The 14,207-nt window shown below is 43.1% G+C and overlaps 1 protein-coding gene across 7 annotated transcripts in view; it reads right to left on the bottom strand.

Annotated features, from left to right (window-relative positions):
- GRIP2 (glutamate receptor interacting protein 2) overlaps positions 1 to 14,207 on the bottom strand; it is a 471,570-nt gene that overhangs the window by 177,827 nt on the left and 279,536 nt on the right. The window contains exon 1 of one of the 7 annotated variants that reach the window (XM_043552090.1): positions 1,821 to 2,047. The exons of 4 other annotated variants lie outside the window; for them this stretch is intronic. In XM_043552090.1, coding sequence (XP_043408025.1) covers positions 1,821 to 1,863 — 43 coding nt within the window. In that variant the 5' untranslated portion in view covers positions 1,864 to 2,047. 2 more of the 7 variants (XM_037905074.2, XM_043552092.1) reach the window with 2 other exon arrangements.

The raw sequence follows: 14,207 nt of genomic DNA, 5'->3' as shown, positions 1-14,207 counted from the left end.
TCTCCTTTACTAATGTGCTCAGCCATATGGCCACGGAATTCAGCTATAAGCAACCAGGGAACCCGCCGTCCCCTAGTTTTCACTGCTTTTCTGCAGACAGATAGTACAGCATCTTCCCAAGCTAGCAGGGCTCATATGGAACAAATGGCTGCTGTGCAACGTGAACGCTGGAGATAACGTTTTAGTGCCATCCATTGAAGAATTCCCAACCTCAGATTCAAGCTGGGACAACCATGCTAGTAAAGTTATAGCCCCCCTCCAAACTGGATACACATGCTTTTTGGGTACCAAGCATTCCTAGTAAGCCATAGTATCTAGGGTGTTGAAACTTAAATGGGCATCAGCAGCTGGGCTGAAGGCTTACTAGAGAGTGCTGTACTCCACCCAGGTGATCTAAACCCGTGCAATTACCTTACAAAACCAAACTTTGCTTTGATTAGACAGGGAAAGTCACCCCCCCCATGCCCCCTTCTAGTAGATTGACAGAGCTGACTGGGATCCCAGGGTTAGCTCTGCACCCCCCACCTTGCAGGAAATGAATTAGTATTGCAGCCAGAGTGCAAGTGCAGAAAGCCTGTATAATCTAAGTAGTAAAACATCCAGATGAAAAGATTATACAGTACATTAAAAACATAATTACGGCAAGTCACTCCAGAGCTTAGATGTTAAAGCGACAAGGGTAATATTTTAAGCCTCCAGAAAGAAGAGCAGTCCTTCATCTTTACTTTTAAAGCTGATGGCTCATGCAGCTGTGGCTACCATCGTGAAAGGCAAATGGCAGACACACCTTTAGGGAGAAGTCATGGGAGCCCTTTTGGAAGGATTTTGGGGAATTCTTTCAACTTCAGTCTGCAAGTTTAGGTCTTACCAGCTCTGAGTCTCAAGGCCATACAGTACTTCTCACCACACCATGGATAAACGAAAAAAACAAAAACAAAACAAAAACAAAAAAAGAGTCTTGTATTATCAAAGCCACAGGGAGTACAACACTATGACCTCTTTTAGTGACTGTTCTGCAGTGTTGTAGTAATGGGAGTAAGGAAACTGCCAAGTATTTTAATAGCACTGCACTCAAAGCGCAAGCGTAGCCCGGTCTGGGAGAGCTACCAGATAGGGATCCGTGCTTCAGCTCAACTCATAGAGGCTTATGCTTTAGTTTTGGTTCAATTCCCTTTGACTGTTAAGGATGGGCATTTCAAAGTAAGTCAGTCTCTGCCCTTAGGCCCATTACTGGAAATGAGACACCACTGTCATTGTCCCCAGAGCAGGTACAGGCATGCTCCAGAGACTGCTTCTACATACAATAGACGGACGAACTTCTCCCTACTAGACAAGCAACTTACAATCAATTCCCCCCCGGGTGATGATAAACTTTTGCCACACGGCTATCTCTAAACAGCTAATTGGCAGCTTTTCACAAGGAAAAGCCCTGCGTTATTAAGCAACACAATTTAAATCCACTGCTATTTACACACACACATAAAAAAGGATCTCCCACAGGAAATAATCTTTTGATGTTACAAAGCCCACAAGATAAACACCCTAAAAGAGAATGAGAACATGTACAAAGATTCCCCCACCCCAATTAACTCAACCAGCTTGTCAGCTTCCACGCAGCCAAGAGACGGTAAAGCTCTCACTTGGTTAATAAAGCACCAGTACCTAACGCTATATGAGGCACATGCATCTCTAGGAGGAATCAGCAGCACCATTCAAATCCAAGCCATGGTCAAGCATTTAGCAGCCCACCCAGGTCCCTCAAGGAATGGGATTAACGAAGCTATAAAACAAATGAAGACTGCAACCAAGAGCACAATTACCTCCTAGTGCCCTCCCTCGGAGGAAGGTCTGCAAGAAGTGCATACTCCTCTTTTTTCAATCCCAGAGGAGGTAGCAGTATTAGCCAGATGTGATCCAGTCTACTCAGTTACCACCACTCCAGCCTCCCCGGGCTCTTTCCACCCCCTCAGGGCTGCTCAGACCAGGCTTAATGAAGTGCACCTGGTCTGATCTGCTAATCACTGACGTGGAGACTGGGGCTTCTCTCTCCCGTTCTCTCTCCCTTTCCAAATAAGCAATTAGCATGAATAATTACAGCTCTGATGATAATACCCAGCCACCTTTGAGCGAGAGGAAAAGACTGTAATTAACTCTTTCTTGGGGATCAGTGTGAGGTTGAAATAGCACGGGGCCTATTTAGCTATTTCTTGGGATGCCTCCCAGCTGCCAAGAGGCTTTGCAAAGAGGGTGGGAATGAAAAGGTCAGGTACCCACCAGTTGGAAATCTGTCTGTCAAGCTGGATTTCATATCTCGCTTACCAAACCCGACATTAGAGGCACAGGCTTCCTGAGAAGAAAGAAGCGGCTTTAGTTTTTTCCCTGTGCAATTAGTTGGTAGTGTCTGGAGGAGGGGATGGACGGGCTCCACTGTATGTTTCAAGCCCCTCACGTAGTGAGAGGCTGCCTACAACACCACAGAGTGACAAATTGTTGACTATTAAGAACTTTGCAGCAGTTACATGCAGAGTCTCCTACTTCAAAAGCACAGGTCCCTACCATGTGACCTAAAGAGAGGTGCTGTGAGCAGTAAAGGGTCTATGACACACTTCAGCGCAGTTCTGATTCCGTGCAGTAGAGGGGGGAGTGGTACACACACACACACACACATGCATACATCTGTGCACACACTAGCCAGTTCTCTACAATGCCCTGTGTTACATAGCAGAATTAAGAGCTTGTGGCATCTTCTTCATGAACCTTTCCCTTTCCATCATTTTCAGGCACCTCAATTGCACAGTGTATCTTACAATCTCCTCCCCTTCAGAGAACTCCCAACAGGAAAGATCACATCACCAGCCTATGGTGGATGTTAACTGGTGGCCAGACACTAAAGCAGACTTAGCGACGCAGATTCTGAGCTGCATTTGAGTTGTAGTCAGCACAGCTCCTGGGAGCAGGGGTAAAAGTGACAGTATGCCTCCTGGGCCCAGGGAGCTGAGCATAAGAAGAGCAGCTCAAAAGACTATTCTAACTGGCAAGCAGCTGCCCACAGACCTGTTCCAGCGGACCGGACTAGTTGAGTACAGAGGTGGTCTGGCCACCCTCCTTCATGTCCGGAGAGAGTGGAACAGTTTCCACAACACATGGGAATTCACTTTGCACGAGACAATGATCAAAGTCCTACATCAGGTTGGATGGAGACACTGCATGTGTGTCCTGCACATAGCTGATGTTTTCACTGTGTTAATTGAGAGCATTGGAAGTTTTACCAAAGGAAAAATCAAAGGCACCTGGACAGAGGATAAACAGCAAAATACTAAGGGCTCCTTCACTCCCAAGATCATCAGTGGAGAAGTTCAGCCATAACCAGTAACTGTACAGTAAATGGCACCCTTTAGACCTCGATCCAGACTACTGTGTTATTAGACCTGAATCCTCAGTAAACCCTGCGTCTTACCCGCTGGCCCCAGACCTGGTTGCTCTGTCGAAAGCTTGTGAGCACTGTGGCTTCCCCGTGGGTTATAATTTTTCAAATGGCTCATTCCTGACAGTTCCATTGTGGAGCATTGCTTGACCTCCAGGCCTACACTTCAGTGTAAATCTGTAAAATCTTTATCTCTGGGGGCCTTTAAGCAGACACAGAGTCCAGAGAGGCATGGGTTTTATATCCTCACTCGGAGGCCAGAGTTTGCTGTTCAAAACTGCTCTTTCCGAATGGATAAAGATGCTTACAAAGAAATAGGCAGGTGCATTGGACCCGACGGGGCTGGAATAGAATTGCCTGCTGGCTAAGTATCCTGGTTGTAGAAGCTGAGACCAGCCTGAAAGAGGAATGGGATGCAACTCTAATAGAAATAGTTAATAACAAGGCAATCAAAGATTGGCACCTGTGGCGAAGACAGGCATCTGCCTGATAAACTCCTTGTCTGCTTCTGCTAGCAGTGTAATGTCCACTTGCCCCAAGGGTGTGCTCATTAACACCCCCTCCCCCGAAATACAAGCATCTCAAACACTTTTAAATCTCAGAAGAGTCTGGGCTGATGTGGGAGGAAGGTTCAGGTTTGTCCGGACTCATAATTCTTCGCCATAAAACTACGCTTACTAATGTTTGGGATCTTAGGTGCTGTGGTTATTGTTATAAAAGGGGCCACAGGATGTGGTTGGTTTGCCTTGATTGGGATGATTACATACCTCACGAGAGCTGGATCAAAGCCATAAGTAATTCGTTAGTTCAAACAGAACCACTGAAGAGCAGCACATTAATTCAGCTCTTTGCCTCTGTGAATTATATTAAGGCTCCATTAGGAGAGGTGGATGGTTGTTTTTGAGGTTTTCCAAACGTTTTAATGATTCGTTTCATTGTTAATTGTGGTGACTTGAAATTGACCGGGCTGCAGCCCGGTTTGTGCAGCATCAGGGAATGAGTCTGTGTCCCATCGTAAGTCACAGCATAGGTGACCCTAACTTTTACTGCCTGAGGTTTGTTTTTGTAAATCTAATATATGGTTCTCTTTGGAGAAATGCCTTTATTAAACTGGTATTGTGGGACTCTATCTTTATTGTCTCTTCAAGATGCTAACTTTGCAGTTGACTGATGGAAGATTTTTTTTTTCCAGCTGTTGTTCTTTCTGGCTTGTGCATCATGGTCTAGTTATTTCGTAGTCCTGCCTTGAATGCAGGGGACTGGACTAGATGACCTCTTGAGGTCTCTTCCAGTCTTACACTTCTATGATTCTATGATCATTACGACCAATAATTCATATCATGGGAGTTACCCCACATAGGCAGACCCCTGAGACTGAGTGGAAGCCCACTGAAGTGACTGGAGCTCCACAGTGGTGCATGCATCTACACAAGCAGAAGAGTTTGCAGGATCAGGACCGCAGGTCCAATTGCAGAAGCATTACCATGGTGCACAGAGGTACCCACCTCAAGCCGACATTAACTATGCCTCTTACTTACTCAGGTGAGTCAGAGCGGACGATGATAATGCATGAGCCAGAAAGAATCCAGCTTGACTTCCAGATTTCAGGCTGAGTTTGCAGCACTGGTAGTTAGATTGCATTAAAAAAATCATTTTACTAGCAATGTGGACAAATCCTGGAGAGACCAGGAACATGGTGCCCCCCTTTTCTTTTCAGAGCAGAACTGCCCTTTAAGGTTCTGATCCTGCAAACACTGTAAAGTGAAATCAGTGGGATTAGTCATGGTACTAATATTAAACACGTGTAAATATTTGAAGAATTGGGATCTTACAAGTGTGCTTAACTGCACACAGGTGCCTTCCATGCATGAGTGTTTGAAGGACTGGGACCTTAAGACTCAAAATATGCTAGGGATGTGAATACCTTCATCCTCTTGTTTTTTTCTTTTAAGAAAATGGGAGGAAAATAACAAAGCGCACTGACAGAAGTGTGTCTGGGATAAGGCCAGGTTTAAAATACACACTCTGTGCAACAGCTTGGTAAGTCCTACTTAGAAAATTGTTAAAGCACTCAAATTATTGTCTCCATAAATATTTTATTGCATTTTAATTTGCTTTTGTATGTTGTATGGTGCCCTGAGCACTTTGACTTCATAAATGAAATTATTGTTATATTGAGAGACTTTGCAATGTGAAAATTAATGTTTAAATGCTTGGGGGCTTATAAAAATTTCAGCAGTTTTTCTAATCTAATGATAGCACAGATTTTTCAGCTACCTACCAGACATTGCTGGTCAATAATCTACAGAGGAAAAACATAGCTTCTCATATTAAAAGGTGGGGGAAAGGATCAGCATTCTTATCCCCAACACAGAGAGGCAAAGTGACCCGCTCAAGGTCCCATGTAGTAGAGCCATGAATAGAACTCAGATTTCAAGACTCCTAATTCTGTGCTGTAACCACTAGACCATGCTTCCATTTCTACAAAACTTCTTTTGTGACTAGGATGTTTAAACCTTCTGCTGCCCTCTTGCAGCAATCCCCAAAGCAGTACTGACAGGCTGTAGCGGGAAGTTGCAATGAGAATAGCAGATAAAAAGCTTGGGGTGGAGGATGGGGGAAACCAACCCCTTAAGAAAATGTGGCTAATTTATTACTAATTATTGGGTTGTTACTAAAATGCAAATGCTGTACAGATGTGGAAGTGTTATGTTGCATACACACAATAAACCAAATTCACCACTGATGCAGCAAGTGCAACTCCATCAAAATCAATAGAGTTTTGCAAATTATTGGATTATGTTACTGAGGTGCAAAAGTCCCATAGATGGGGAAGTGTTATGTTGCATACACACACAGTAAGCCAAATTCACTGCTGACTGAATAACTGCAACTCCATTGAAGTCAGTGGAGTTGAGCTCACTTACACCAGGGCTCAATTTGGCACACACACACACAATGTACGATACTCACACGCTCTAGTACATACCTACAGCATCTAAATTCATCTATTACTATTTGACACCTGAGCATCAACAGACTGACACAAAAAGAATAAAGAGACTCACATACGTTCTAATAGGCCCAGACATGCCAACAGACTCATGCGCAGACACACCTACACAGAGATCTGACAAAGATCACTTGCACACGTGCCCTCATGAAGCAAAACAAGAAAAAAAATCTGGAAAAAAACCAGCTGAAGACATTACAAGGAATAGAGTACATACACGTGACCTGAAAGCCATTCAAAATGCATCTGAGACAGCAACAACAACAAAAAAGGGGCGGGGGGGGGGTGACATGTCTGGCTTTTGGAATAAAGTCACTTCTCTGACAACGTATCCTCTGGTCTGTGATTCGTGTGTCCGACTACATCTGGAGTCAGAGCAGACACTATCTAATGCTTCTGCGGCATGCAAGTCCACCTAGCAATGAATGGTTGAAAATGATGACATTGCTACTGACAGAGAACTCAGGGACAGCACTCTCCAGCGTGCACCGCAAACTTCATTATGTGCATTAGTTGGAACTGGTTGACACCTTTGGCTGCCTGGGAGTAAAGAAAGGCTACAAGTGCCAACAGCATCACAAAGGCTGAGCAAAGCAATGAAGAATGAAGCCAGGCAGGACAGGGGGAGAGAAGAGGAAAACGACGCACTGTTCCTTTAAGAGCCCGAATACAGAGCTCATCATTTTGTATTTCAACGTGGTACCTGAAGCGCTCGCTCGCAGGAAAACTGAAGAACTGTGAATCTCAGCAGAAATGGGGGCTGCAATTATACCCTGCTACCAAGGGAGAGGATTAAATAATTAATCACAAAAGTAACTGAGTGTTAACAAGCCAAGCTGGATCAAACTGCATGAAAGATGCAAGAGTCCCGCAACCCTCTTCAATACGCTGACACATCTCATTTTAATAACTTTACTATCAGGATTCCAGAGGATAGGCTGTAAATAAATAAATACCAGCTCAATTTCACCAGCACTTTCCGGCTGGAGAAGGAATGCAAATAGAGTAACTGAAATCTCTTGCTCCCTCGAACTGGACCAGCATCTTCCCAAATCAGCATTACGGGGTGGCAGAGCAAAGAGGGGAGGCATGCAAAAATCTCCTTTATTAGAGGTTGCGATTACAAAACCAAGCAGAAGCTGCTGAGATCTGGGGCCCATTGTATTCTGATGGTTTGGGATGGGGTGGAGGGAATGGGAGATCCAGATACCTGGCGCTGACTCAGTTCCATCTTTAGCTAGAAGGGGTTCGGTGTTCAGGATTTAATTGCAGAAGTCTGGTGATGGATGCCACGGTGATGGGTAGGGTCTGATTAGACAGATAAACAGATAGACACCCCCCAGCTCAGTCCGTGATAAAGCTGGTGCATTTCTCTCATTATTATTTTACACTGCTGCCAGTGCTCATTCTTGACCCTGGTGGTGCTTGTGGGTACCATTTGCATCACAAAAATGCTATACCATGTCATGACTACAACATAAACATTATCAGGTCACGATACTAGACTGGGACAATCCATCCTGCCAGGATGTGACTCCAGTCAGCAAACTGGGGGAACAGCCCCGCTGTCAAGTCCTACTCTTTTACTTTGGAGTGGTGATCTTTTAAATACAGACAGTCTTACTGAATGTATTTGACCTATTTCTGTCAGATTTTTCCTACCCCATCAATAATATTGTTGTGCCTACCAGGGAGAATAAGATCCATTGTACAGATAGTTATGAAGGGCTCCATCATGCCACTAGCTATATAAATAGTCTAAATACTGAGATCTGTTTATACAGTAACATTTTTCGCAAAGGATTCCAAAGGGCTTTGCAAAATTAAACTGATCTACAGACAGAGATAACTTTATCCATCACTAAAATGCAGCCACCAATGGAAGGGGCACCTGTTTAACCACACACAGAAACTTGTAAAAATCGGTGTAACTTTGTATACTTACTGGTAAGGTACATTCACATGCACCACTGAAATAGACCCTCAAGGTGGTAATTTGGTTGGTTTGTTTTGATTTTAGCATTTTAATCCTTTTGAGCTGGACAGATTGATTTCCATGCAGTTGAGTGTATGATGGTGTTTCAAATAAGACCTCAAGATGTGATTTTCAAAAGCATCTAAGTGACTCTGGAGCACAAGTATGATTACAAGTCTTACTGCAAGTCAATGACTTTTGGTGGGACTTGTGCTCCAAAGTCATTTAGAGTCTTTTGAAACTTCTGTCTTTAAAACTCAAGGCCCTGCCTGCTCTTCGATATTAAAAAACCCCTGGCGCTTATCATAAACGTAGAGATTTGGTTCACCAATCTGTGCCTCAATTTCCCCATTTGTAAAATGGGGATAACTATACCTACCACACAAGGATGTCGTGTGATCCTACACACGTAGAAAAAAAACTTTGTTAACTTGAGGTTGCTCAAGTGTATTTCTTCACAGCAGTGTAAGCATTAAATAGCAGGGAAATCATACACTAAGACAACATTCAGACCTAACACAAATCCCACTCTCCAAGCATCAGTTCCTTACTCTCATGATACTCAACCAGTATTCACATGAAAGACTCTTCATCTCAATTTGTATCTCCCACCAAAATGGAATGAGAAAGGTAGTCATATTTTGTGTAGTTAAGATGTCCAGGTGTGGAAACCGGTCCCACAAGCCACAGAAAGAATGAAGACCATCACTGGAGAATAAGAGCTTTGGCAATCAGCGCTGGTATCTGAATTTTACCAAATCTCTTTCAGGTTGCTAGTAGGAAGGATGGTCTTGCAGTTAGGTCAGTGGCTGCAGAGGCAGAAACCTGTGGTGAACCAGGGTTGGTTTCCTTTGATGCAACATTAAGGTTGCCCTGTTAACTTCTGCCCAGCTTGACTTTTTGAGTGCTTAAGATGGAACATGCAACCCCCAATGGATGTCTAGATTGCCATTTAGTATTTCAGAAGTGTATGTTTATCTAACTTTGGAGAAAACATTCTCTTATTTAAGAACTATAGACTCTGATCACACCGGGAAGGAAGGTATCATATTTTAGGATGGGCAAGAGGGATGAGTTAAGGGTGCAGATTCAGACTGTACTTATTCACTTCCTGACTTCGGAGCACCGAGCTGTGGAACCTCAAGCAGGCACTAACATAATCATTTGCATTTTTGTATATGCAATCCCACCCCCCTCTTATCTAAAATGACATCAAGTCCCCTGTGGTGCATCATGTACATTAAAAACTCCCCTGTGTCTCTGAATTACTTTCATGTCCCCCATTCCATTTCTATCCTTGAAGTACGGTATGTGTGTATGTTAGGGGAGGTAGCGGGGAGGCATATCCTTCCCAAGCATTCCTTCAGCCAGCAGTCTAGAAAATGCCAGCATACAAAAGGTTCAGCTGATGTGGAAATGCAGCTTCTTTTTGAAAATGAGGAACTGAGCCACCAAAACAGGTTCAGTGCAGCTAAACTGATCCCCTGAATGGTAGTGGTAACTGACACCTTCAGCCCAAATAAGAACCAGTGGAATATTCAGTAAACAGCATTCGATACTTCTGTACTGAGGGAAGAAGCAATGAAACACTTGGAAACTGGCCATACCATGTTACCCTGGGCTAGTGTAAAAGACTCGGAGAAATTGCTTGTTTGTAAACATACTGTGTGTTAAGGAGTTTTGACTACTACATCAATAATTGTGGTGTCCTTCAGGAATTTGACTCAGTGCAATGACTGACTCACATGGATAGGTTTTTTCCTATGGAAAGGGTGTTCTGGGGCTCCCCATCGCACACACTTTCCACCCTTCTGCCCCATTTACTCCTCAAGTGTCACATTATGACAACTCACCCTCTGGCCGGGAGTGGTTGCACTGGACTCCCTCCAGGTCCCATCAAAACTGCTCTAAGCAGTATCCAGAGTTGCATTACAGTGGCATGAGTCGCTCCTCCAGTCCCCTCCCCAAAGGCTTAACCCCTGCAGGTCTGGAAAAGGAGAGATCTAAACCTGGACCTCACCTGCCTATGACACCAGAATGCACAGGGAGTAGACCCTCCAGGGCTGCCTCTGAACTTCATGTCTAAAGTCTGAACTTTTCCTTCAGCCCTGAAAGGATTTCAGCTATTTTCTTACGGGCATTGTGTGTCAGTGAGGGGTGTTGAACTGGCAACCCCGGTGACTGAGGCCAACATTTTCAAACATTCAGTGTCTAAAGCTGGGCTCCTAAAACAATATTTAGCCACTGAGATAAAAGTGACCGGGGCGTAGATCCTCAGCTGGTGTAAATTATCATAGCTCCATTGACTTGTAATAACAATTTACACCAGGGAAGGATCTACCAGCTGATTGGGTGAGTGTGTTTTTCTAAAAATTGGGCCACTTACAATACAGGTGCCTAAGTACAGTATGTGTTTAGGAGCCTAACTTTAGAAATCAACTTTGAAAATGGTGGCCTTAAGCTCTCCGTTTCACTATAATCAGAAAAAAGAAAAGGAGGACTTGTGGCACCTTAGAGACTAACCAATTTATTTGAGCATGAGCTTTCGTGAGCTACAGCTCACTTCATCGGATGCATCCTTTTCTTTTTGCGAATACAGACTAACACGGCTGTTACTCTGAAAACTATAATCAGAGCAGATCTGCTGGAATTGCTTCTTTCTCTTCAAACCAGTCTATACATCAGGGGCTACTATTTAATATTAAACATAGAAAGGGCTTTATCCTAGTCCCCTAGTTTTTAGGCTTTTGGTCTTGCCAGAAAAGAACAGAAATTCTGAGTGCACAAGTACCTGAATTTCTCAGGTTAGACCTGTTTTGTTTTTTTAATATAACTATTGCTTGGTGATGAGCAGTGGCTGTTTTCATGGTATTAAGGAGTTCATTAGAAAGCATGAGAGGCAATTCAAAGAAAGAAAACGCACAAGAGATCAGCTGTTCTGGGAAGCGACTCTCGCTTTGCAGAGGGAACATGAATATAACATTGATATTTAAATTACTTGCATTCTGCAATTTTCTCGTTTTTATGATCAGTTTTAGATCACAAGAAGGGAAAAGGGAATGATTTTCCCCCTACTTTTCATTCTGGGGTAAATTTGTCAAACCACTCCCCCCCCCCCCCCCCCAAAAAAAAAAAAACCCCAACAGCAGACCCTGCCAATAGTTCTGGGACATACGAAGATGTGGTCTGTTCGATACAGAAGGGCAGTATGTATTAGGTTTGCTAATGGCCCACGGTTGTGTTTTCTAACTAGGATCACTGTGGAGATATACTCCCATGGGTGAGGAAGGGCTTCTCCGATGAGAAAGGCCTGTGCTATTGGACCCACATCTTGTACCTATTTCTTGTTGTATTGGCAGGCTTGTAAGAGATGGTTTAGTGAGCCTGTATGGCCTGAATGGAACTTAATCACAGAGAATACTGTGGTAAGAGAGCATTTGCAAACAGCTATTGTAGAGAGGGAGCTGAGATGACCACTGTTTCCCCCTCACTTAGCACAGGAGGTACCTCTGGTAACTGCATGGGTCAATGAATACAATATAAATACCTAGACAGTTGGCATATATTGACTTTTAATTGCTTCTGTTTTTTTACCATGGGTTTGCAAAGCACCTGGCACAATGGGGCCCTGATCCACCCCCAGACCTCTGGGGGTTGCTTTAACTGACATAGATAATAACTCATTATCAATAGAGATGCTCATTTTCCTCCCTAGGCTACAGAGCCGCTTCTTTGCCTGACTCTAGAAGTTGAATGGCACTGTGCCCTCATGTGGGGATGGTCATCTGGGTATAATGGCTCTTGACGACATGCCATTTATTTGAGAATGGGAGTTGTACAGTGTTTCTTAAAAACCCTGTAAAACACCTGACATACAGACAGACTATCCTGGGGACTGTTCAAAGTGTGTGGGTTTTTTTTTTTAAATAAGGAATGGAGTCCACACCATATCAATAATTAATCCCTGAATTATACAGTGCTGGAGAATTCTCTGGCTTCATAATTAATCTGGCTGTACTATGTAAAGGGGAAAGAGGAAGAAAAGGAAATTACACACACAAAACTAGGTTAAAATAACCTTCAGGGTCTGAGTGAACTCAGGAAGAGGAAAAAAGTTCAGCATTCAGGCTTCAGCTGTGGACTGAGATGCAGTCCTAACTCCAGAACACTCAACCTGCTGAAGAAGTTCAAATATGTGACACAGGATTTTAAAAAGTATGACAATGACAAAAGATGGCAGACACAGACAAGGAAGCATGACATGATACAAGGGTCATTTATGTAAAGGGACAGCATCCATTAATTTAGATCCTGCTATTTATACTTTCTTAGGAGAAAAAGTTTTACAAAACCTAACAGGGCGGGGGGGGGGGGTGGGGGAGGGACCTTGAAAATAGTTTTTTTGTTTTAAACATTCACCCCTAGTGTTGAAAAACCCAGCGACTATAACACTGTTAGAGCGGATGGAAAAAACAGATTTTCTGTCCTGGGGGAAATGCCAATGGTTCAACATTTGTTTTTATTCCAAAGCAGATGCAACGTTGAGATAGCAAAACTTTTTGCAAAATGAAAAGTCTCCCAGGACACATCATAGCAGCTCAACCATGCTGGTCATAATGCACCAAGAGAGATGAAATCTGGCCAGTGAGCTGAACCTATATTGGAGAATGGGGCATGAGGGGACCTGGAACTACAACTCCCAGGAGGCAACATGGCAGCTCACACAGAAATTAATATTGACCTGAAACAAAACGTTTCATTCAGATTTTCCTGATGGACACAATCTTTTCCCATGGAAAAATGTTTCTTTCAAGAAAACTTCATTTTCCTGTGGGAAAATGTTTAGTTCAAAATTTTTCAACCAGCCCTAAACATTATGCTAATGCATGTGAACTAGCACGTGAAACTGATTGGTCAAATTTCACTGTCCAAGCTGTGAGGTGCAAAAAGCAAACGAACACCACATAAGCAGTGTAAAATAGATTTGATTGTTTCAGTTTTAATAATCTAAGATGTTATTATTAACACAGATAAGAACGTTTTTTAAATATATGATTTTTATCACAAGTGTCTCTTTAAGATGGATACATTTCCTATATAATCTTGGTTACAGATTTCAAGGGTCAGAACATGTGTATCATACTGTTAGATAGCATCAGATCTGTGTTCAGCCAGGGATGTTACAGTGGGTATTATTAAAACATTGCTTTACACATGTGAAAGTAATTAGTTACCTGGGTTTTGCTGGAATGGCCAGTAACACTAATTACTTTCAACTGGTAAGTGTCAGCATTTTAATAGCAAACACTGTCATTCTTTCCTTTGAGCTGACAAGGTTGCCACCTTATAGTTATAGCCTCTGCATTCTATACTCAGAGATACTGTAATGTGAAAATCTGGAATTTTACCTAACTCTAATTTTTGCCAAAACATGGCAGAATTTTGAAAACATTTTTCACCATGTTACATTTTCCCAGTTTTATTATATTTTGAAATCTACATAGTCTAGTTTCACAAAGCTGGAAGCACCAATCCACTTCTGCAGTGCAGGAGTCTCCCTCTGGCAAATAACTGTGAAACTGAAAAACCAATTACTTCACTCTCTTCCCGACCTCGTGAATCTTGGGAAAAGGCTTGGGGTTTGGCTGGTGGATCAACATAGTTATAGAATCATAGAATATCAGAGTTGGAAAAGACCTCAGGAGGTCATCTAGTCCAACCTCCTGCTCAAAGCTAAACTAAATCATCCCAGCCAGGGCTTTGTCAAGCCAGACCCACATACAATGTTCCCATTC

Source organism: Chelonia mydas, chromosome 7 (assembly GCF_015237465.2).
Source record: "Chelonia mydas isolate rCheMyd1 chromosome 7, rCheMyd1.pri.v2, whole genome shotgun sequence".
Lineage (NCBI taxonomy): Eukaryota > Metazoa > Chordata > Testudines > Cheloniidae > Chelonia > Chelonia mydas.
Note: the sequence above shows the minus strand (reverse complement) of the source record. Positions and strands in the feature narration are given on the sequence as shown.